The sequence below is a fragment of the Struthio camelus genome, chromosome Z, assembly GCF_040807025.1.
Source record: "Struthio camelus isolate bStrCam1 chromosome Z, bStrCam1.hap1, whole genome shotgun sequence".
Taxonomy (NCBI): Eukaryota; Metazoa; Chordata; class Aves; order Struthioniformes; family Struthionidae; genus Struthio; species Struthio camelus.
The window spans coordinates 43,971,913-43,998,439 of NC_090982.1; the positions used below are offsets into that span (position 1 = coordinate 43,971,913).

Below are 26,527 nucleotides of genomic sequence, written 5' to 3' on the forward strand. Positions count from 1 at the left end.
CAAAAGAAAAAGACACTTGGGCATGAATACTTGATCTGAAATCTCACTGTTCAATTTCAGATAACGTTGCATCTCTACCATTTTGGATTATGGGAAAAATTTCAGGCTAGTATCTACTGCATTCTTCAAAATAGAGCTTAACATAAGGGATCACCTTTGGAACAGCAGGTATCTTTTTTCTGAAACAGAGGTAAGAGATGCATTGTTTTCCTTTGAAGATCAGTACTTAACGCAGATCATTTGCAAGGTCATTTCTCACATACGCTACCAAAGACTCCGAAATATGAAATCCAGGCCCTGGTCAACACTTAGGTCCCAAAGGAAAACATTCTGCATAATTCTCAGGGGAACACAATTAAACTAAGTGACTACATAAGTGATACATTTACGCTATTCAGTAACAACAGAGAACAGGTCTGACTGAAGGAGACAAGACACAGAGATTAAGGTTGTCCCTCAATACCTACAAGATGCAAGGCTGAAGCAGCAAGCAGACGGTGCGCTTGCCAAACAGCGCCTCCAGCAGCGTTGGCTCTACGTTCTCCTACCGCGACCCCACTGCAAACACAGCAGCCAGCATGTAATGTTTTATAAACACGTTTAGCCCCTGCAAGATGCACCGCAGCCAAATATTAAATTCTGGAAGAAGCTATCAAACTTTCTGACATGACTGATTATTAACTGAGATACTTTCCATGCTCTGCCACGCTCTCTCCAGAGCTGGACAGAGGGAGCAGCTTCTCTGTTCCGGGTCTCATGTCTGATATCCATCCAACTGGAGAGGTAGCAGAGCAGTAGAAAACAAGCCAAAAAAAGGAAAACGAGTGTTCAGTCAACATCCTCCTCTCCCCTCCTGCAGCATCCCGCTGCAATGGGACTAGCATTTTTCATCTCTCTTTGAGATAAAATCCTTCTGTTTAACATTCGCATAGTCCACAAAGGAAATAATCTCGTTTGACTCTCTTTTGTTTTGTTTCAAAAACACCCTGACAGCATGAAACAGCTAATATGCAGTAAACTGAGGACTGAAATGCACTACTGATTTGGAGTGCTTCTTGCAAGTAAAGACAAGGTGCTTGAATTGGATTTTTTAATATTAATATCTGTGTTTGTGAAAAAGATTATAGCTTTTAAAGACAACAATCAGGCATCGGTGTAAGTCTTATTCACAAACGGCACTTCCATACTGCAAAATTTTTAATTCCGAGGTGTCTGAGCACCAGCTATTGAATCAGACCCTTTCCTGAACCTGGAGTTTCACGGCTCAGCCTGCCTTAGCTTATGAGAGCATGAGGTCACAGCTTGAACTCGCACAGGTTTTGCCAGCTGGGCCCCGAAATTTCTGAAGATTTTCAGTCAGATCTCTACTCGGGTGTTTGCTCTGTTGTGTGACTATCTGAAGCAGATTACCTTGAAATTGCATCCTTTACCGCTTTGCTGGTCTGCTATTTATGTTCAGAAATGAAGCACTCAGTTACAAGGATGAATCAAAAAGGGACGTCTAGCTACTCCGCTCAAACAGCAAGATGCAAATGTTTAATATTCTACAATTAAGAACACGTTTGAAAATGAATATGCATAAGCTAGCACTGCCTGGGGTCACAATCATTAAATTTTCCTCTAAGTAGAAGGAACTACAAATTCTGCTGCCCACTCATGTTAACAGCAATTAAAAATGTTATCACCTATTTGATTACAGATGTTAGCATAAGACACTTCCGTGAGTTAACACAAGTCATATTCTGGGTAAACAAAAGAGCGCTTTCCACAAAAACACATTTGCGACATCATTTAAGTAAGATAAATCAAACAGGGCTGAGTTTCATTTACACACAGATTCTTGTCTCTCAGAGGACCTAGCAACATAGGATCATCAAAATCCCAACATATAAGCACCAGAAAGTACACACCGCCTATAACATCGTACTTTGTTAAAACTAAACAGTTGGCACAAGTGGTGGCTGCTGCCATTTTGGAATTTTTCTTGCTTAAATTAATCGTGTTTTGTAAAGGAGTCTTTCACTCTTCCCATCAAGTTTAACAAGGCAGTCTCTCAACAGAGAATTTAAAACACTTTCACTGCCATAAGATTATTCAGCTGAAAACCCTCGTAGTGCCTTACAAACATTAAGGAGTTTGAAGAGACAAAAGATTACTATCCCCTTTTTATTGCAACCCTCCCTCTCTGCAACCCCTGCTGTAGACTTCTCTCCTCGATACGGCCCCACATCAGCCACCTCGGCACCAACTCCTGCAGCAAGCTGTGAGCATGTCTGTACAGAGATAAAAAAAAAAGGTCAAAATTACACATAAGAGACAAGACTGTTGGGACGGGATGGTTACTAGCTCAAGGATCCAAGAGGGAAAGGCACCAGCATGGAAAGGTGTAAAATCTTAAAGGAAACAAACAGGGAGGCCAGTCAGGATGGCTCGCCTCGCCGGAGCCGTTGAGGCATCAGCCGGCCGTCAGCGTCGAGGTGCTGGATGGCACTGCAGCAGCACTGAGGACCCGTCCTTGGGAGCCACCGAGGCCGCCCTTCCCCGCGGGCTCACCCAAGCCTCGCGGGGGCCTTACCGGGGTGCTGAGCATACCAACACTTAGCTGAATAGCGCAGGAGATCCTAGCTATAGCTCCTGGGTGTGTCAGCAAGCAAATTGCTTTGCACTTCTAAGTCATGCATGCTCTGCTCGCAGAGCCCCTTTTACCCGGCTGAAGGGTACCAAACACTCTGACCCAAAAGAGGGTCGGAGCAGGGCATCACAGGTAAGGAAATTAAAGCACAGGTGTAGTTAACATCATTAGTTAATCCCTGGATTGCAAAGACGACTTTGGCAAATCTGGCTTACAGTAATCTAAATCCTAATCTTCTTATACAAAATCCTGATCTTTGAAAGAATATGTTTGTGTGTTTGGCCCACACAACTCTCAGTTCCTAGGTTTTCAAAACCTTCTTGCTTTGTACTCCAAACTTACATACAACTCAAAATATTTTTAACGGAGTTTGTCAGATGAGACAAAACGTTATGTGACTATGACTACGCTCATATCTAAACATTTATTCTCAAGTTTAGGATTATTAAGAATACTTTGTAACATGATCACCAGCTGCTTTACTACCTTATCCTAACAAAACTCGAAGGAACTGGTGAACAATACATCTATTGCACTCCACAAACTGGGGCATAATCTTGCAGTCCTGGCACACCCACAATACTTACTAATACACATTTTATTTAATTTATACTAAAAAATCATTGCTTTACACTCTTGGGTGATCATCAGGGGAGACTACATCAGCATTAGCTCATTATCTTCTGTCTTACTGTTTTACCTTTAATCATTCCATCATGTCTTCTTTGTGCACTACAGTATGTTGTATTGCTTCAAAGACAACATAAACTATATATTTTCCGGGTATATTCACTTTGTAAATAGTCTTTTGCAAGTCAAAGTTACTTGTAAATATTTAGCCTCTTCAAAAAAAAAAAAAAAAGTTATTTCATAGTAATTGCCAGACAGCCTTCTTTTTCCTTCTCTCTCTCAGACACACACGCACATATACCAGGTGATTATAACATGTCTTTTCATTCACGCCAGAGCCAACTTCCTAGCGCCACAAAGCATATTTTCAGACGCACACAAAACTCCCTACAACTGACACCTAAGCTTGTATCCAAGGTTCAGCCCGATCACTTTGCGTGATTACACACTGAATACGTTCGTTTTTGCACCCATCCCCAAAGGCCTGAAGCCAGCGAGAGCCCACGGGCTTCCACAGGTTTTGCCTCGGGTCCCGAGCCGTGCTGCAGCTGGGCTACGACCTGCTCCTGTTTCTGCCCTTACCCTCCCCTCAGGAAGCTGACACTCTGGGGCTTAAGAAATCTTCATAGCCTCATTCCACCTCTCGGGTGGTCGCGGGCTGGTCTCTTTAGCTCGCCCTCAGAAGACTGGATTACGCACTGCATCGCGCACGCAATCCATCGCCAGGAGCACAGCGCCGAGACACCTGCCTAGCGCCGGCCCGTTCCAGCTCTACCTGATGATACACGTCTGCGGCACAGCGCTGGGCACGGTCCACAAGGAGCACCCCCAACTGACTGAACGGCGCCTCTCCTGCCCCCTCCCAGGCTGACACGAACACAACTTCCCCTCTGCGAGGGAATTAAGGCTACCGAGACCCTCGCCTCAGCTTTCGGCACTTCGGGCAGCACGGCTCTGAGAGGAAACGGAGCCGACTAGCCCAGCATCACTCCTGCCGGGGCAGCGCGCGCGGCACAAGCTGGCAGCACAGTTGGCAGCAGTCGAAACTCAACAGTTTGTCTCAAACCGCTGTATCAACAAATGCAGGCATCCACCTGCACCTGAACATCAGCAGCTTTCAGAAGCATCTGGCTCTTTCTTCCTCACTAAAATTTACTACGTTTATTAGTACTGCAGTAGCATATACGGAAGTGTTTTTCTCGGGCACCACTGTGCTGAGCAGCGCACAAACATATACAACGAAGGCAGCCCCTGACCCAAAAGCTCGCAACTTAAATAATCCAAGATACTTGTCCAGTGTATGTTGCACAAATAGCTTCAGATTTCCTTTAACGTACTTCGATTCAGTGAACTGCTCTTGTGGAAACCCATCAAAATTTTGCCAGTGGATTTCATTTAACACGCAACAAGGCTTAAAAACATACGCTGTGTATCCCGAGATAAACGCCGCGTTTTGCAGAGAAGTAACTGTGAGTAGATTCACGTTCTATTTTCTAACTTGGGAATGGTTTTGACTGATCAGCCTACAACTGGTTTAACATCACTGTTTTTGGAATCTAAAATGTAAGCGTAGGTGATAATGCACACCGACACTTGCACAGAGAAAAGATTAAAAAAAAAAAAAGGAAAAAAGGACAAGAAAAAAGAAAATCTTGTACCATAGCCCGACCTCCTCATTCAGCATTAGCGAGCACCGGGCACCTGAGAATACTGAGATTCTGGGGATGTACACAAGCCCCAATGGTAATAATGGAGGTGCAACGGAAAAAAAACCCACTTTTTAAAACAAAACATAACGCATTCCTTCTTACTCCATTACCCAAACGCAAACGTGTAAAACATGCTACACTTGTCAGATTATAGGGCATTTTGTAAAAAGAAAAATAACTCAGTATAAATCAAGTTCAAAAAGATGTCTGGATTTCAGTGCAGAAATACAATTGAAGCTTTCCGGAAATACTAGTATTAGGATATGGCAATTCCTGTGTTTCGGGCCAAAATGATAAAGAGCTTGGTCACCTGTAACGGGATTTATAAGGCAAAACGTTCTTCCTTCCACTGCTCTGTTCACTAAGGTAAGTTCCTCAGAAGCAGACGGCAAGGGAACTGATGACATTTCTGGCTGTCTCGCAGGGAGACCTGCCTGCAGCGGCCGCCCCAGTCTCGCAGGCTGACCAGTGGGTGTCATGTCGAGGGACCAGTAGCTGCTGCACCCATCGTTCCCATTTGACAGAGCCTACTTCCCGCAACATTAATTCCCTATATTCAGTAATGCAGATCAAGCCACGCAGGCAAAGCTGTGCCCTTTACCGCTGCCACTAAGAGAAGAAAACTACCCTTTTTAAGCTATCTTCTGACAGGAGCGTGGACTTCTCACTAACCTTCCACTGGGGCTAGGGGTGGGACCTCCCCGCTCGCAGCGCAACGGTCTGCTGCATTAGCCTGGACGCAAAAGCTGCTCTCTGTAATTGCCGTTAAACTTTGCTACGGCAAAGTTACGGTTAAATATCAAACGTCTCCATAGGGATTTAGAGCCTGCTAAAGAGTTGATACCAGAGTCGTAGTGAAGTAAATGGGGTTGGGGATCCTTTGAACAAGCAGTCTTAATACTGCTGCATGTAAGCAAGACAGTACCAGAACCATACTACCTGGTAAAGCGAAGTAACTTGTGAAAATATAACGCTGTAGGCCTTCTCTGAGGTATAGATTTGTCTGGAGAGCTATTCTACCCACCCACATGAAGAGTATAGGGCTTTTTCATATAGCGCCCTCTCACAGCTATGAAGTGCAACCTTAGAGTGATGTCTTTGCACTGCAAATTACAAATTGGCTACAAATTAATCTCAGTTAATCTCAAATTAAGCTTAAGAACAGGTATAAAAAGTTTAACAAAGCCTATAGCTGATTTTGAACTTTTCAAGGTGAAAATCACAACCCAAACAAACAAAAACACTGAATGTACTGAAAGAACAAATAAAAGGGCAGAAGAACGCAGACAAGGAAACCAAAGAACACGTCAACTATTTGAACAGCCCCTTCTGATGCTTCCCTCCATATAACCATCAGTTTCTTTAAATTATACAGTTCCTCCCATACAAGTTATCTGCTGCAACTGACCTTATAGACCTGATTTTTTTATGGCTGAATTGTACATTCCCAATAACAGAAATGCTGTAGGTCAGTTTGGTTGGCATATCTTCAGTTTGTTAGCAGTGAACTGACTATCACGATACAAACTACTCACTGTGGCCCAACATCTAGATAGGAAGCACATTAAAACAAATGGTAAAGTCTAAATCCTCCTTCCAGTTTGTATTTTTCAAATACATTAAGCAACTGGAGCAACAAATTACATTTTGAGTTGATAAAAAAACTGACTTCTGCTTTAGAATGATGATGTTTTCCTTCTAGGTCTACCAAGGACGCCAAATTTTTATTTGGATCCACTACCCTCTTCTGAATCTGGGTTATGTGTATCAGACATATACTGACGTACTTCGGTGATGGACTCCCTTGCTGCCTTTATTATTTGATAAAATATCTGATGTCTGTTGGTAAATTTTCAGTCAGAAGGATAAAACAGTTAGATCTGGTTTTATTTTTGAATTGCTTTGAGGTGTAACTATTATAAAAGAATGAAGTAACATTTACAGTCATTCTACGCTGCCTCTGCAAAAACAGGAACTATCAGGAAACTGGAGAGCAAAGAGTCGTTTGATCATTCGTAGCCCAGGTTCAGCCAAGTCAAGGTGATGTTAAGGCATATTTGATCACTGTTGCGTAGAACATTTAACAGTTACCTTTACAACCACTGCAGAAACCTGACTACAAGCAGCAGGTTTTGGTTTCAGTCAAACTAAGCAAAGTTAAACAACTATGATAAATAAATGGACAGCATTGTCAACACACAAACATCATTTTATCTGTTGACAAGGATCAGAAATATTAGCTAGAAAAAGGAAAAAATGATAGCTCATTGCTTCTGAGCTTTTTGAGCTAAAAAGAGATTTAAAACTAAATACCTAAATTTGGCCTCTTAAAAAACGCTACTGTGAATCTCCGCACTGGCGTTGCGGAGACCGTTGAAGACAGTTTTCAGTGTGCGATCATACATGCCGTGTAAAAATCTCAGAAAAGGCCCTCGACCCAACCAAAGAAGCCAAACACACAACATGAGGAAATCAGATAGCCAGGGAAAGCTTTTCGGCACAAATTACAACTGAGACTCTAGCTGCATCCATCTGCTTGTATCAAATGAATCCTTAGCGTTTGCCCAGCCGTTGTCATCTGTGAGCTGCTTATTGAAAGCTTAGAGATGGCATCGTACTACTAACCGTTAAGACAATTTTATTTGTATAAAACACAAGTGAACGCTGAGCAGAAAAGGATTTCACCTTCACACGCAGAGGGACGTCTTCTGTTCGTTTGCTAAATCAAGGAAAGAGTACAGAGCAAAAACTGAAAGGAGGAAAAACGCTAACTAAACAAACTGCTTAATCTGAACCGACTTCATCGCCAAATGTTAGACAGAGGTACAAACAGAACCAAAAACGGTGCCAAAAACATGCTCTCTGGGGAAGCGGAAAATCCAGTTCTGCTCTCAGCTGTGCTACTGTAAACCCACAGTAACTCCAGGCACGTGATACGCGCCGCTCCGGACGCACCGCAGGCAAACACGGCCCACGTTGCCCCGACACACAGCGTGCGTTAGAGCCACGTTTGCACCCAGAACATGGCGCCACGCTCTTCTTCTCTTTGCTTAGAGAAAGTAAGAGAACAGCAGCGGCAGCTCCCCGCTACGCAATCTGGAAAGGCACGCGGCTACTCCTCACAGCAGCGGCACGTCTTCTTCAAAAGAGCAAAGCAAATCGGTCAGGCTTTGCAGCGGCACAACAACTACGCAGGCTGCATAAACTTTTAACTTGTTTGGAGACACGTTTCTCTTTCGTCTGCTAAAACCAACTAATTGCCGTGCACAGAGCTATCTCAGTAACAAGATCATCACGAGACCGCGGTAAGTAACGTGCTTACAGGGCTCGTGATTCACGGACCCAAGTAACGCATTCACAAGCGTACTAGACCATGTGCCTCAGAGAGGTTATGAACGCAAACATCTACTGAGTTAGACCTAATAAAAAATTTAGAGTTTCATTATGAAGCCCGCATATGATTGACAGCAATATACCGGTGCTGGCAGTTAAAAGGCTGCTATTCAAACCTATGTAATGTAATCTTCCCCTCAGAATAGACAAGAATAACCTGAATAATAAAAAAGCCAGACTTTCTGGCACTGAAGCCACCCTTCAGTGCTTTCCCCACCTTTGCCTCGCGCACTGCCTTGGCCAGGCGACCCGGGAGCCTCAGCGCTCAGCGTACGCTGCCTGCCCACCGTCGTCACCCGCGCCACAGGCTGCCCTCACCGACGACCTTACGCTGCCGTCCCGGAAAACACCCTGCTCGCCGACACAAAGCATCACGCGCTATAATTAGCTTTCTGGGAGCTAACAACAAAGCCATTAAGGCACTGGGAAAGACACGTGCCCTGCCTTAGTTGAGCGTACGTCAAGCGACAGACCAGTGCAGCAGGGAAGCCTGCGGTGAGCGCAGCGCAGGAGGGCGACCTGGTCTGCTGAGGACCCACAGCCCGTCTCTGCACAGCTCTCTGGGGAGAGGCGGACAAGGACGCTCCTTCGCCATCACCTTCCTCACTAGGAGAGGCACGGCTTCCGACTCTCCCCCCATTCACAGCAGAGCCGTTTTTTGGGGGGTGGAAAATCTCCTGATGGCAAATAGCCCAACAGTTTCAAAACAGTTTCAAATGACAAATTCAGCAGCGATGGCTTCTGCCGAAAACCCACAACCCCCCCCAGTAAGGACGCTACCTACCACGACTAATCCCAGTCTTCAAAAACAGCTGGAATAGGATGAGACTGTTAATTGCGCTCCATATTTTTAACATTTTAATTTGACTATTAAATCTTATCTCCATCATTTCGTTCTAATTTGGATGGCCAACAAACTGCTTTAATAAGAGGCAGCAATACTACAGCCACTAATGCAAAGCTTTATGTAAAACCCCTATGTAATTCGGCTTAATGAGCTTGGAGCTAGAGTGATTCTGAGAACTGTTTTATAGTTACGACCATTGAGTTTCATTCATGTAAATTCCCCCTCCTCAAAAAAAAAAAAAAAGCCACCAAACCGCTGACTAAGTCCTAATTTCTGCTAAATGTAACACAATACATCAGGGTTCCATGTATATGTACTGCTACGTGGAACTCTTTCTAAAGGCAACATTTATTTTTTGGATCGTTTGGATATATAAAATAGTCGGTTCCATCAAATAAAGACTCTCTCTAGTTACAACTAAAAAGAAAATAGACTTAAGCACAGAAGAAAAAAATGCATTTAGTCTCTGTAAACTAAACTTTAACTACGGAGCAAATCAAACCCGTTGAGATTCCAGGAGACGTCCTCTGAGGACTATAACCTACACAGCACAGAATGGATTTAGTGGCCTTTTCCGTGAAAAACGGCTATTTTATCTATCTACAGCTATAATAGACAGGATATTTATTTAGAGCGCTTCAGAGGGCAAAGTGCCAAAAGCCTTCCATTGTGAGGGGCTTGGGGATTTCTGGGGGTGCGTGCGGGTGTTAAATGTACTTCTCTACGGGGCAAGGGCCTGCACGTTTCCAGTGGCCTAATTAGTAACTGGGAGCTAGAACCAGTATCATTCACTCACCAGAATACTTATACGTTCCCTCTAGGGAAAAGCTGAAGCAAAATATGCATAAAATTGGGTGTGCAGCTAGCAGGAATGATAGGAGTATCTAACTCTCAAAGGCAAAACCTAGCCCTTTTAGTGTTTTTGAAATGCAAAATTAGTATGGTTAAATGTTAAGGCACCTGACCTTTGACTGGTCTCCACTGACAGAATGCAATTACACTAGGGACATATTAATCCAACACTCAGGTCTATATTTAACTTGCTTTTAGATATGCTTTGTTTTGTTTTTAAAGTGTCAGCGGTTATGCAGCTTACCATCCCAAGCACTACAGTCACGTCAGGAACAGCAACCGCGATTTCAAATGCGCAACGCCTGCCACTAGCGCAGCACAGAGTTGAAAAAGTCAGTCCTGATCACAACCCTTAGCTGAGCGCACCTGACTGCACAAATAAGCTTCCTCCCAGCATCGCACTGATGCAGAAGTGCTTCAGTTCTTGTTCAGTAATTTTCACTGTGAGAGACAAAGCTTTATATGTTTGTTTTGAACACGCATCTAATAAAAAGTTAGCAATGCAATGGCTCTGTAATGAAGAGATTATTTCATAAGAATAAAATACTACAAATTATTAACTAGTGATACATAAAATAGTGACGGCAATGGATGCTGAAGCTGCTCAGAACTACTTAACAAAAGATTTGGGAAACTCCTGAGTGGGCACGTTTTGTTGAAAGAAAACTGGTGGGAACAGAAGTGAAAAGACAAAGAGAAGGGGTTTAGCAGAAGCTTGCTCAGCTGAAGCCTGTTCAAATCTCTATTACAAGAACATGTTATTAAAATACAACTATTATAGACTGATTGGATATCTGGAATGTCCCAACTGGCCCAACAACGGGGAATATTTTGAAACTAAAAGATGTTACTGTTAACTTGGCATTTTCAGAACATACTCAAATGATCAGTCTTGCCCTAACGTGATGGAACTACATTGACACCAGGCATCTACTGTAACACACTGTATTCCACAATTCAGGGGATATTAACATAAAAGAAGCAATGTCAAGAAGATCTCTATATTCAGTGTATAAGATCAGCTATTTTTCTTTGTAGCAAATGGAGAAGTAAGGCCATGAAAGATTTCCCAAAGTAACCCGACCATAACAGTTGGCTTGCATTTTAACTGCTGACCTAAATCAGCTGTCACAAGTAACTCCTCTAAACTGTTTTGAAAATGAGCAAGACAAAGAAAGGAAGAGGAAAACCAAAATGGTAACAACCAACAGGGGAAATCCCTTAGGTATGCTGAAGAAGGTCTTCTAGCTTAAGTAAGTAGAAATTCATCAGAGGATCTGAGAGCTGCCCCAGGCATTAAATCTTTCACAAAGAATCAGCCTAATTATTTCCTTCAGGTTTAGCCTGTTTCACCCAGGGAACGTTCCCCAGCAGTCCTGTCCAACCCAAAGTTACCTTCTTTTTTGTTAAAGTTACGTTCGAGAAACTCAAATCTCAAGGTGTCAGCCCCGGTAGCCATTTGTTCTGTACCTATGCCGAAGTTTGGGGGAGGGGAAAGTTTGAAAACTAGGCAAAGTGAATGAAAATCTCTCTCTCAAATGCACCTTTTCTGATCTTTAGGGAAAGAAAATAAAATAGTTAACCTCACTGTAACTTCTGCTTCTTCCCCTTTCTTGATCTTGCCTACCCCCCAACAACATTTTTGCGCTTCCAATTTTTATAAGGGACAATAAAACCGCATTTTCCATTGAAATTTTCCATGGCTATTTCATCTGCATTACTCTCCATTAATTTAGCTCACAAACAAAATAAATGAAAGCCGATATCATTGCAGAACATCAACAGCTGTCGGTAAAGACCTTTTATGGCATTTGGCCCCTGTTTCAGCAAACATGTGTGAAGTCTGATCAAAACATCAAAATGAAATTGCAATGCCACAGCAAACGCTGTGGCACAAACTTTCCTACAAAAATTCTTCAGATTAAAAGGCGAAGCACTCCTGACCATCACCACAACACAGTGCAAGCCACCCAGCACCCAACACATCAAGGACCCGCAAGCTCCATTGCATTAAATATTTAGGTCCCCTGAATATAAAACCAAAGAATCAAAACAAGAGATAAAAACAGAAAGAAAGATCGAACCAACAAACAAACAAACAAACAAACAAAACAACCTTACCTTTCACAAGCTCGGACAGTCCATGCAGCAATTATCCATAATGAGATACTAAAAACCAACAGTACAGTTCCTGGACATATTGTCATTAAAGTCTTCATAACAAAACGGGTATTGAAGTTTATCTTATTTAATGCTCCAATGCTTCTAGATGAGGCATCAGTGAAAAGTTTGCTATGCAACAGCATAACTCTGGCAATAAGATATAGTCTTAAGAACATTGGTATAGATAAAATAATATCCACATCAGCTGTTGTTGTGGATGGAGCGTAAGAAAAGGCGAGCCGGGCTGTCCATGTGAATGTATAGTTCCCAGGTATGGGATGTATAGCACACACCAGTATTTCCAAGCAGATAAAGAAAATACGCTCATAAGTCATGGCTATTCTCCAGTCATCTGCTCCATTGTCCACCATGAACAACTGAAATAATAAAATATAAAGTTAACTTTAGTACGTCATTAACAAACCTTGTTATAATTCCATTTTCAAAAAAAACATAGCTTTCAGAGCTGCTAATGACCACTAAAAATAAAAGAAATTTCAGCAAAGGACATTACCGAGCCACCACAAAGTGAAACCTAATTTTGGCAAAGCCAGAAAGAATTTTTTCACTTTTTTTTTTTTTTTTACTGCACATGAAACTGATTTTCCACATGTTATTTGCCAAGAATTTCTCATATTCTTCTGTAATTGTGATTTATTATTAAAAAAAAAAAAAGAGAGAACTCTCCACCAATTAAGCCTTTTCCCTCCAAGATCGATTAGTTCTTCAAAGTTCATGAAGTTGAGGAAAAATTAAGAAAGTGTTTTTAGGATGGAGATTTAAATTACAAATTGAAACTACTTTTTAAGGTACAATGTTTAGATTTATTTAGAGCATACCCATGCTCCAGCCAGGACAAGACTATAGTTTCCGTAGACATCTCCAAGCTTTCTTCCAACCTGAAACTTCAGGTACCGATACAGATCAATGCAGGCTACAAAACCATTCAAGAAATTACCTAAAAGGGAAACTCATGAAATAGTAGTTCAACTGTAGCTCTACTGCTGGCAGTACTTGAACTAGCTGTTACAAAGCTAGCCTGAGCATGTTTAAAGGAATGGTAGTCACACCTTCAACACCAGAGTAGTCCCAGGCAGCCTGCTGATGTCTACTACTTGCTGAAAATTAAATGCACTTGTAAGTCTTTGCACGATCAAGGGCTTCAGTTTACCACCCAGGAACAAAAGTAACCAAACATTTCACGCTGTTTAGAAAATGATGTTCCTGAAGGTTTACAAAATAAATAATCAAATAATATTTGTCACTAGTAGAGAGCAGGGGTACGCATAAAGCTGCAAATAAGCTACTTTGGGGGAAAAAAAGAAAAGAAAAGAAAAGGAAAATAATCCATAATACAAAGAACACAAACTCGGGAGCCGGGGCAGACCAACCCCCTACTTCAGCTGCAGTCTGAATCTAGGTGAGGCTGTTCAACAGACAGCAGTAGATTGTTCACAATTCAAGAGCAATTCCAGGGCTGAAAAGGAGAAATACCCAAAGAATGCCCTCCTCAACTTAAGAAAAGTATTTCCAGCATGCTGCACACCATATAAAGGGCCAAACAATTCCTCTTCTGCATTGCTCTTTGCCCCTTTCCATCTTTTGAGAGTTTTCAAATAAAAGCCCGAACTCTCTGTATATGCCCTTCAGAAACAGAAATCACACTCTGCATCTTCCTGCCAATTCACTGTTTCTCAGAAAAATGCTCCAGTCTTTTGTTTAAGAGAGCGATGACCATAAACTAACTGGCGCTATAACCTAAAAGAAGGAAAGAAGTTAACCACAGTACGAAACAAAAGGAAATCAAAATAAATTCTTGTGTTTGCGGACCTGTTTTTCACTCCTTCCTGTTTTTTCTCTACTTCGGGTATAGCTCTTACCTCCACTTCAATGCTATTAAAGTCAAAGAAACACAAAGAGAGTTGAATTAAGAAAAAGAAACACACTCAGTGGATTCAACGTATGCAACGTGAGCACATCCACTCTCTTTTACCCGTGGGCTTTCTGAAGACTTTGTATGCTAGATACAAAAATGAAACTGATAGCGGTAGAAAGGCCAATTTATCTCTTCAGTCAGTTGTTTATTACCAAAAAAAGAGTTGGGTTTGCACTTAGTAAATGTACTACTTGATACAAAGGAAGAGACACGTAATATCAAATCCCTCAATTGCTGTGTGTTTTTCTGAAGAAAAGACTAAGTGAACAACACAGCTAAGCACTTCGGTCTTCAGGCACGTTCCAGACGCACGTTAAGCCAGCAGTGTTTTAAAATTTCTTTTCAAGTTGTGCAACTGCTGAAAAAGCAATAGTCTTTTGTCCCCTCTTTTTACCTACCATCTTCACAGGTTTCAATAAGAATACTGCATGCAGAAAGGCAACTGAAGAAAAACGATGCTTTAAGTACTGAATCAATTTAAAAAGTGAGAATGGAAGAATGTTGAGTTAAACTTAGACATTAAAATTTGATCTTACAATTTTCATAGAAGAAAATGTTATTTAATCACTTTGGTTTCTTTTAAACTTCAAGATGTCATTATGGAAGATATACTTGAGAACGCATTCACTTGTCAGCAGAAGAAATCCTAATACGCTGCAAAGAAAGAAGTTTCTCGGTAGTGTTAAGTGGAATGTGTTATGTTTGCTGACGCAGAAAATCCCTGTCAACTTCCCTGGACCTCAGCAATGCCAAGTGCGTCCAAGAAAAATAATATTTGAAAGCGATAATACCTTCAGCTATCCCATAATGAGATTTAGGAGGTGAAAACATGGAAGGTAGAACGCATCAGAAGCCACAGAGGATCACAGATCCAGTACAAACATTTGTGTTTCCTAAAACTTTTAAACATTTCAAAATCATATTTATGAGGTGAATTTCCATACAAAGCTGTGTCTCTAGAATCAAACAATGTATTATGTGAATATCAAACATTCTGGAACAAATTTGGGCCTGTAAATTAGGCTGCGAATAACAATTAACCTGGAATGTACGGAAAACACATAGGAATTAGTACAGGATTGCATGTATATTTTATATACTTGCAATTTTGTAACCTAAAAAAACGTAATTGTTCATTTTTAGTTTTGAAAACGCGATGACATTTGTGCGTGCCTGCTTGCTTGACTATGTATATTTACTATTGAGAAAGCAAGGAAGGAGAATGAGAGGAGGAGACAAATAAAGCTGAAGAGCAAAATATTAAGGCTACACATACATACCCTTTGCTGCTGTATATACACATATATACCCTCTGTTATAATAACCATGTATTAATTTTAAGATGCTATCCCCTGTTTCAGTGGTGAAGGATGGTAGCAATAAAGAGAGAAGACACTTTTCCTATAGAACTGAATTCCACGGTCTACACAGAAGGCCAAACGCCGTTCAAGGTCAAAGACGTTACGCCTGTTCACAGCTTTCCAATTTCTCACGTTAAAGTTCAATGTTAGACTAAAAATTTAGCGTTTTGTGTCAGCGTTCTTCAAAGCTTCTTCTCCTATAGAACTATCGTAGACCTTTACTAAATCTGCACTCTACAAGACAAATTAAGAAGTTATTTTCATCTGAAATTATATAATGCATTCCCAATATGTGGAAAAACAGGTAGAAGTGAGACGTGCATCAATCTTAAGCAACAAATGAACCTGATGTTTCTATTGCCACCCAGTATAAATGTAAAAATAAATAGCATACCATAGATATTTGTATAGGTGTGTATATATTTACATAACAACACTTTGTGCTAAATTCACATAACACCAGATTAAAAAAGAAAAATGAATTCAGAATAGACAGATTGCACACAGTGACAACTTAGATCACAGACTCCCTGAAGTTATTTAAAATAGAAGCAGAGAGGTTAATTTTGTAAATCATTGGTGGATCAAAACAAATTCATACCAGGCTATCAGAGGATGTTGGTGAATGCAGAGTACAAAGAAACTGGCCAGTTTCTAAGAAGGCCTTTACAATCCTTAAAAAAAAAAAAAAGTGAAAACAATATCACTACTCTGCTCTAAGACTGCGAGGGCATGTTAACACAGAGATATAAAGGAAGCAATAAACAATGATAAAGTAGCATCGGCTGCACCACTAGAGTCATTCCTTGCAGAAGGACAATCAACTGCACTCGCAAAGGTAGTGTGGCAATCGGTTAATTTAAATTTCCAGTTTTCAAGTGGTTAAGTATTGGAGTTACTTTAACCTTCTAAAAGAGCCGACAGAACTATTAGAGAAACAAGCAAAAAACAGCATCTGTGGCTGTTGATCTACAGGACTTTTTGACCAAACTTTTTTCTATAGTTTGTAGTCCCCAAAATGTCGCTTATTCAATCAAAAAAAGCATTATACTACTCAGAGAGGAAGAAGGTATTGCTCTTATCTCACTACTACAGTCAAGTCATCTCCCCACGTCTTTCCGTTAAGTACAAATGATTGAAAACTATATGGTAGTTGGAAACAGACATCTCATCTTAACACCATTTCCCCAAAACAAGAGATGAAAAAGACCTTTTTCCATTGTTATCACATGGCCTGCAAGTTATTCAAAGGCCTGTCCCGGACCTTGGAGTGCCTGCAGGAATTTGTGAAGGTTGCTGGACTCCGAATCGTGAATACAATCCCAAAGAGCAGAGAAGTTAGTGACTTTAAGTCCTGAGGCATCAAACACCTTTTGCATGCAAGCACAGAAGGCAAAGAATACTGTATTTCACAAAACTACATGTAAGCTTGTATTTTCTGGACTGTTTCTCACATCTGGAGTTAAGATCCAACCTTCCAGTCAGTCATTAGAAATTGATCCGCAGAATCTTATGGATATACCTGTCTACGTGAATGGAACACTCTTAGTTTGCTTACATGGGGAAGCTATATGCACATACGTATAGATAAGGCACCCACTTGCTCACATCCCTAACTATAAAAAGCCAACTTAAAGGATAATTGTAGAAGTCTGATATTTAGTTTCAGCGTAAAAATGATTTTTTGTATAATACTTTTTACATAAATTTGCTATTTCTATGCAAAACAAGTTTTTCGTGGTTACTGATATCTTGCTACGTGTGCTATGGCTGCACATGTCACTACACATAAAGAAAACTTCACAATGTGTGCTATTAACTAAGTAAACTCACAATATATGGGGACAGCATTAAACCTGACCATTACCACGGGGAAGGCATATGCAATTGAGGCTCTGACCACTTAGGGTCTTTGTGTACACGTACACAGAGGAACATAACAACAATCATTTTAATAAAAATGTATGTTATTCAACACACGTATCAGGTTTGTCCACGTCTCTTTTAATCCTTGTCCCTCAGGTCATTACGGAATAACTAGCTCAAATTTTCTATGAGAATGAGTTTTGTTTTGTTTTTAAACAAAGAAAAGACATTCATGATCATGCAACCATACAGTTAAATTCTGCCTACACATATTTTCCTTCTGTTTTAAGATACGGATAGTATTCTTTTTTGCTTTCTCTCTCTAAAGATATTCTAGGGCATTGCTCAGTATTTTTCAATGCTACAGGCCAGACTTTGAGCTTTATCATTTGTCTCAGACAACTATGAAGTGTCTTAACCCTGACAGCCTACAATGAGAAGGAATTGCACTCGGCAATTGCTGGGACATAGATTTTCCATGCGTGTAGTTCTCCTAATACATACGTGCTTCAGGGACCAAAGAGCGTAAGAGGTTCCTAAAACTGTCATGCTTTCTACTCAGTAACCCTCTGTGCAAAGAGATAGCATCAAGAACTGAAATTCAATGACTCCAAGGGAAAAAAGGATCTTCTTAGATACTCACATTTCTTCCCCAGTACAATGGAGAAGAACAACCCCCTGAGGAAAGCATAATTATGTAATGGACTAAGAAATCCTCATAAGCTTATAAATTTATAACATGATCAAAAGAATGAGATAATGAGCTTATTATTATTAATAGAAAGGACTGGTTTTGACCCAAAAGATAATGATTAAGCCCAAAACAAAAGATCTTTACATTCTCATTATTAAAAAGGTATTTCATAATTTAATTTAGTTCAGACTCTTGCTGGAACAATCACACTTGAGTCTCTTCATTGCTGTAACCATGGACGATATTTAGCTATATGAACTTCTATGAACCTCTGAACCAAATCAGAGTTCCAGAAATAAAAGTTCACTACTCTGGGTTACCATATTCATTTGAGATATTTAGTAGACTCATCAGTAAGTGATTAAAGTAAAAATACCGAATAATGCGTTCTTTCAAAGTCAGCATCTGCTATAGGTATTTTTTCATTTTAATAATGTTCTTCACGTAACAGTTACACTATTCTTCAGTAGATTCACACTCCACTCTCTCCAGCTGGATAAAACACAATGAGAATGAGTTCCTGAAGTCACAACATTTGGAAAGTTTCCATTTAGGACAAACAGTGCCTAAAAGCTCCTGTGACTGGGGTTGACAGTCAATAATGACCTGCAAGCTGATGCAGAAGGAGCATGACTTAAAGCTCTGCAGGCTATCTAGCGTAAGCGCAGGAAGAATAATACAGAAAGAGCAGTTTAGGTAGGGCTCCTTTTCCTTTGCACAAAGACGCAAAACAGGGAAAGGGGACTAGTGAACTAAAAAAAGTGTGTTACTAGTTTTATACTAGGTATTGTTCTGTTATTCAAAATGTAAGGAAGAAATAGAAAAAAGAAGAAGCGTATATCATTGCAAAACAGATATGTTTACTAGCAAATACACTGGGTGACCCAGAGCAATCCAGAGTAGCTGCTCCATACACCTGAGAGAGGTGGAGTGAAAAACATACATGGCTTTAAAAACCATACTTCTGTTCCAAGGAATTTAAGGACAGAGCAGGTTATTTGCCTATAGCAAACCTTTAGGAAACATTTCACCAACCAAGCTGCTTAAATACAACTTGTTCAGAATCCAGTTCCCATCTGCTGCCACTCCGCTTCCCCCTACTTCTACCTGGCCTGTTCTGGCTCACTGCCATCACCAAGGGAAGCGAGCGTAGAAGAACATTAGCTATGCTAGCTTTATTACACTTTAAAGCAAAAGTTGCAAATAAAAACTGAATTTGCACTTTCACAAATATAAGCAACAAATGACTGCACTGAACAAATTACTAATCCAATAAAATAATTCCAAAACAAAATATTTCTTTAAAAACATTTGCTGGTCTTTTAGGTGGTCTTCTATACCTACGACACTAATCTTGGCAGTACTGGCATGGAAACACTGGTCAGATTAGGGATGAATTTAGTTTTGCACTGAGGCAGCAATTCCAAAACGTTGTGTATGGAGGATGAAGCACATCTTCCCACAAAATAACAGTACTATTTTACAGAACTGATTTTTAGAATGGATCCTGTAAGAAACCTAGTGCCTTCTCTCATATTTCTTCTCTGTTTCAAGTATCTCAGACATAAAATAACTCTGATTCTACAACCTTCTCGTAGAAGCAAAAGTCACTGAGAACAATCTACACTTCAGTATTTTTATGTGTTAATTTTAAATGATCATTGCACAGTTTTTCATTTGGATTTGATTTTCTTCATTCAGTACTAAAAATAATTTGTTCTACAGATCACTGCACGAAAAACTGCCATCTCCCAAAACGGCTGCCATCTGCCACTGTTCCTAATGTGAAAGAAGCCTCACACTCTTCGGGGAAGATCAGCTTCATTACTACTGGGAAAACCGGAACCAATTAAAAAAAAAAAGGTTGTATTTACTGAAGAAATTGGCAATATTTTTGCTAGGGAATAGATGAAACAGAAGTTACAGGAAGAAACAATCTTCTGAATCTGAAGCTAGATAAAATGAGTTCATTCATTCATTTTGCCAAAGTATAACACCCCGCGACTCTAAATCTAGGAACTTATTTAAAAAAAAAAAAAAAAGATTGATTCCAACACATCATATACATAAGAATCTTCCTTCTAAGTTCCTCCTTCAGTGTCTATGTATGACTTACTTGGGGATTTCTGTGTGTTTGCTTTTAAGCTGGATTTTATTTAACTGGTAACAGGTGAATACAGATCAGTACCATAGGAATTATTAGGTCCCTGCAATGTTTTACCATCTCATAAACACACTTAAACTGGAAACTTAGTTTAAGGTTATACTTAAAATTACTCCACATACAGAAACGCAAAACCTAAGCACTTAAGTGTTGTCCTAAAGCAGCACCATTTAAACAAGGTAAATGTCTTGGGCAGCAAGAGAAGTAGAGTGGAGTTAGACCCACTTGTATATTTGAGTATCTACATAAACACCATCATGCATTGATCCTGACTGTATAGCGACAGTCCTGCAAGTACTGCCTCTACAGTTCATGCTGGCAGGCAACACTGCAGAGGGAACAGCAGCAAAGCAACCATTTTATTACCTGTTATCTCCTAAAGGCCTAAAGTGGGCTTCTGGCTAAATCACACAGCAGATAAGAGAGTCCTCATACTTCCTCAAAGATTAAGTTAAAGTATCTTTAGGAGCGCTAATTTTCAACATCACGTTGAATAAACACGGACACAAGTGATTTATTTCTTTACAGGTAACAGAGCTTCACTTGATGACTACCAATTACGACTGAAGCTGCTCCATCAGCACAAGTAGCTTAACTGAGCTACCTGGGTTCACCGAGGAATTCTCATGCATAACAAAGAAAAATCCCAGCATATGCTATCAAACACCTCCCATGGCATACATCCTTCTTGAGGCTGCCCTGTTACTATCTGAGCGTTACAGCTTCATGAAATCTGTCTGGTTTACAGGAACTCTCTCAAGTACAAGATGCTCTGTCCACCGTCAAAGTTATTCTTTTGGTTTTCTTGGTTTTTTTAAGTCCACAAACCAAATAAATGAAACAAATTTGCACTGAACGCTGACAATCCCGTCCTCTTCCGTGACTTAAAGATAAAAATGCTTTTCAAAAATGTTTTAGAAAGCTTTATTTTAACAACTATGTAGGTCAGCAAAAGCCTGATGTCCAGCAGTGAACATAGGACAACGCAAGCCACAGCACATATACGAAAGTCACAGGTGAAACATAAGAATTATTAATTTTGGATGAGCTTACTGACACCTCTGATCAGGGGCCGGATGTAACAACTGTTCATCCTTTTTTATTTTCCTTCTAAGTGCCAAATGGCAGGAGAAAAGAATGGTCTGCCAGCTCCTGAGCACACTGCTGAATTTCTCATCTGGCTCCGCTGCACCCTATTCTGTTGCTGGGAGGCAGATAAATGTCTATTCATACATGGCTGCAAATAAAGATGGATAATCAAACATACTCCTATCTGACAACCAAATCTGGAATGCAGCCTGGCCGTATCTTTCATATTATTTTTTTTTCCACATCTTGCCATTAGATTATCTTATAAATATTTGAAAACTGAACTGGAAATACCTCAGGCCAAGCACAGATCTGTGCTGCTGTGTAAGGGTGTTACCACTTTAAGCCGTCGCACTGCAGAAGTCATAAGAGAATGGAAATTATTGTCTTGTGCCATACAGCCCCAAACTGAATGAGAACAAAAGCACTTATTGTAAAGCCACTTTACCCCATGATACCATTCAGATGAGGATCATATTTTGTAGCAGTAGTCATGGAGTACATTTTCAGACAGACTGAAATTTGGATGGATGAGAACTTCTCCTGTACCAGCCCATTCCTTAGGCACAGCCCAAGAACAACACTTGAGCAGTATCCTACAATCAAAGGAATAGATGCGGCCACAATCTGGCTGTTGCACAGCCAAAACACAATTTAGAGCTACCCCAGCAAGAAGCTCCCTGGGGAAAGAAAGAATAGGAAGAGAACCTCCTTAGCTTTTCCATGAATCCATGTCGGGCCAAGAATTCCCAAGTCTCTTTGAAAAGAGTTTTTGTTACTAATATAGTTTTGATGTGAGAGGGCTCGAAGGATCAAACCCCTAGCATATCATGAAGATGCTCTAAATTAAAATGCTCCCAAAATCCCACTAACTTAGACACTTTCACAAATACGAATTCTTCTCTGAAGTCGTATTTTGTTGAAACACACCTAGATGAGCATGGCTGGTGTAAAAAAACCCAAAAACTAATGGTGTGTAGAAATTCACTGACAATACTTTTGACACGAACTTCAGGTACTATCAGTAAATGCTCAGTGATGGCTATTCTTAATCACATTATTTGTTTCAGCTGGGAAACAACTTACCATGGGGTGTCTAGGCACCTATGAACATCTCAGTCTGCCTCTAGTTTCCCAGACTGAAAGCAGAGTTCTGTGCATGCAGGTTTTATGGGTGTCATGCTACACGCTGAATCAAAGCTACTATGCAATTGTTGTTGTTTTTAAACTAAGACATGCCTCATTCCCTGGCTGCAGCAGATCTTAGTCTTAAAAGCATAATGATTTGTCTCAAAACAAAAAATAACATTCACAGCCTGGGATGAATCTTCACGTCTGTGAAGAGACTGAAGTTGAAGTACTGGTTCACGATGCCTTATTCTCATGAAAGGCCTTACAGTCAGGGGTATGGGCAGATGTGAATGACTGCATATACCTGCAATAATATTACATGACAGAAGTTGCAGTGCTACGAAAGCTGGAACAAACAATGGTAATAGGAGCAAAATACCTCATAAAGATCCCCAACAGTATCTGATTAGGATATGTTGTGGAGCACAGCATTCATTTTACATTGCATCGCCTGGGAACATCATCTACAGCCGGCTGTTCTTGGAAATTATAGCCATAGCTGGTTGACAACGGCAGCATCTTATTTATGTGAAAAAAGACTGGTCTCAGGATAAGACTACGAGCTAGGCAAGCCTGAGCTTCAAATGTAGAGCTGAAGCCATTCCAAGATTACTTCCAAAGCACTTGAACTCCTAGCCTCAGCCTTCCCTTTGTAAAGCTATCATTTTAGCTTCATGGCAGAAAAAATGTGAGGATTCTTTCAAGTAATTCCCTTTGACAACGATAAATGCAATATAAATGCTTGTTATATATGCCTTTCTTTTTCTACAGGCTAACTTGCATCTACCCATCAAAGCACATAACTGATGTATAACTGTTCTTGAAAGATACACCACTACACTTAAAATACTACAAGGAAAGGAACTATACTTATTGCAGATTACAGGTGAGAAAGCTCAGGAAGTTCTATTCCCACAGGTGACAATACAATCTATGAATATGAGGCCATGTACATTTATTTCTCAATCATTTTTATTTCAAATATGCTCTCTTACAAGTAAAAAGTCTTCCTTTGCCTCTGATACCCCCTTCTAAATACCCAGATTCAGTATCAAGCTAGGTCCTTGGGCATCTTGGTCCTTATCAGTAGGTCTTTACCAGTACTAGAGATTTTACAGGACAAACTATATTTTGAGTTACATGTGTACAGCCTTTTAATTCCCTGATTATGACCCTCACAGCACCTATTGCCTTAAATAATTTTGTCATACGTGTTCAGTTAGAATTCAACAAACAATTCTGTTGGTCAAGCACGTAACACAGAACCTAACTCTCCCCTTTTCATCAGGATGGCTCTACAGCATTAACAGGAACAAAAGCTTTGAAGGTACTACTGCTACTACTGTGGCAGAGAGGGTTTTCTTTAAGTAAATATGCCAATTTAGAGAAAAAAACCAGAGTGAATTAATCTTAAAAAGACTAAGTGTAGCAACATTAAAATACAAATGCAAGGTATTTAAGGCCTAGCCACCAGTTTAAGTTTATACAGAACTCACAGGTGTATTTCTTATCATGAAAAGGTTTACTACTTCTCCAAAGAGGATTTAATTCTGAAAGGTCCTACACTCCCCACCAAATCAATGAGATAAGGAGGCCTCTTAAAAGATGCACATATCCCTCTTCAGAATCCAACCTTAAAGGAATACGGAACTTCCACACCTTTTTTTTGCTTTTAAAATGTTGGTATAGAACTATTTTTATTAAGAGCTATTTTCACACAGATGAAAGATGAATGAGAGCAATTGCAGGGACTGCTCAAGGGAAGAGATTCAATGAACCAATAAGCTACAAATATGTGATTTCCAGTAACTATATTTACACAGTATTCTATAAAGCATAGATGTATTATATAAAGTGAACATTTTTGGTTGCAAAAGTCTAGGTTTAGGTACATTGGTTTAAAGTGAAAATGTTTATGTTTTATTACTGAGCTTAGACAAGGGTTTAGACAAGGCTGTAGAACATGCTGCCATGACAATCTCTTCTTAGCTCGTGACAGCCATAAGAAATTGCTTAATGCACCTTTCAAAGTTAAAATAATTGAACAAAACCGTTTTTTTTTTGTTTTGCCTCATTAAAAATACACTGCCCACTAGAAGTAAAATTGCTGAATATTTCATGTGTCACATCTTTTGAATGGAAGCTTTTCCATCCACCTTTTCAGTGTAATGTAGCTAATACTATTAGGAAAAAAAGCAAAAAGGTGATATTAAATACTGTTTTTCTTTATGTTCTCACGTTGTGCAACTTCTCCCTTTTCAACAGAGCAGAGCTGTAATTTACTTCCTCACAAAATTACTTGTTTTCCTGCTTGCTTTAGAGTTTATTCCCCGTTAATAAAAGAAACACACAATGACCAATATATCTAGCTTACCTGAAAGCTTATTAAAAGATCAATTATAGCCTCCTCTCTTCAGGGTAATTTATGTCTTAAAAGGAGCTACAGAGGCTCAAAGCAGCAATTCATCCTACAGTGAGGGAGCGTGACAAAGATTTTTATCATCAAAATCAAGGGTGAAAAAAAGCTGATTTAAGTTGTACAAAAACTTCCACACAGCTTCATAAATACTCCCAAGTCCTACACAGCAGCTATTGCTGTGCTGACCTCTGCTCAAAAAAACATATCTCAAAACAAACTCAAAGCCAGAATACGTTTACACACACTTGATTATGTACTACTATGTCTGGACGAACTTTGAATGGCCTCATTAAAAAACGTTCAGAACAACGGTGCATTTGAACGACCAATGCTAGTTATTGTCAGGCCAACCATTCAACAGCCTGACCAGGGGAGACAACCTCGTCCTGTATCCTAACGGAGGCTGTTGGAAATGAGCATCTTCTACATTTATCCTAAACGCAAAAGGCCTCAAATGCTTTCAGTTGCTTTTCATTAGATGCCTGACCAATGCAAAAGGATTCTCCACGCTGCCTTCTCTGCCTTACGCGTTAGAGTGCTGATTTTCAGAGATGCTGGGCATCTGTAACTTCTCCTAGGTCTATTCAAAAATGTCCTGAACGGAACTAAAAGTAAAGACTTACCATGCAACTACTCTGAAGTGTTAATTTGACAGGATATGGTCTCTCTAGATTCCTTACGCAAGAAGCTCCTGTACCTTGGACCAAAACTGCCACATAGTAAGTTCTGCTATCATCTGATCTGAGGCCTATTAAAATATACAGAAAAATTTCAGTAATTCTCAACAGCATTTAGATCAGAATAAAATCACCACTCAAAGTTTATTTCTTGATTGTCAGGTGTTATTCAACAGATGTGCTTTCTGTGCTAACTCTTAATCTACCTCATTTGTGTTCACAGCAGCAACAGGTTTTACTGTCTGTATTTGTTAGTCCTGATGATTCAAGCAAAGACAAGCTAGATTCTGTGTCTTTCGGCACAGAGTCAACAGACTTCCAACACGACACACCATGAGGTAAACATGTATCACCATGGTGAATGCAAAAGGATTATGCAGATATAAACAAATAAATAATCTGGCCTGTGGAATATTCATTATTACTTGTGATAGGAAACCGTAAGAGAGTTTAGCTTCATATTTGTTATTGAGTGCAGGATTTTCACTGAAGAACTTTCCGTTGATGCCAGTAAGATAATTAAAGTTCCATAAACAGTGTTGATTATAATCATGCATTATGGACTTTATTTAACTAATAAGTCAGGAAATGTATTTATTAATATTCACTGCTGTTTCCTAGTACGGCCTGTTCCTCCTCTTCATTTTCAGGGGAGAGAGAGAAAAGGTGAAAAGATTCTTGACTCTTCAGCAAGATGTCTGGGCTCACATCAGTGGCAATTTTCCATAAAGTTAAGGAAGACTCAAAGTGTTTCACTGCAAATCAGTACCACGTGATTTTCCCACCACTTCAGAACGCTCGAGGGACTAAAGGTACTTTCTCCCTGGAGGCCTGGAAAGTGATGGATTGAATTCTAAAAATGAACTCTGCTGTGACAGCAGTGGCTTAACCTTAACTTTGAAGTCTGCATGACTGTCCATAGGAGTTCTACCTAAGTTCTACCTCAATACACATACAAGAAATT

The 26,527-nt window shown here is 40.1% G+C and overlaps 1 protein-coding gene across 2 annotated transcripts in view; it reads right to left on the reverse strand.

The window, feature by feature from the left end:
* Positions 1 to 26,527, reverse strand: part of LOC138060901 (small conductance calcium-activated potassium channel protein 2) — a 208,769-nt gene that overhangs the window by 42,908 nt on the left and 139,334 nt on the right. For both annotated transcript variants that reach the window (XM_068928203.1, XM_068928204.1), the window contains one exon: positions 12,185 to 12,603. In XM_068928203.1, the coding sequence (XP_068784304.1) occupies positions 12,185 to 12,603 (419 nt within the window). The remainder of the gene's footprint in view (positions 1 to 12,184; positions 12,604 to 26,527) is intronic.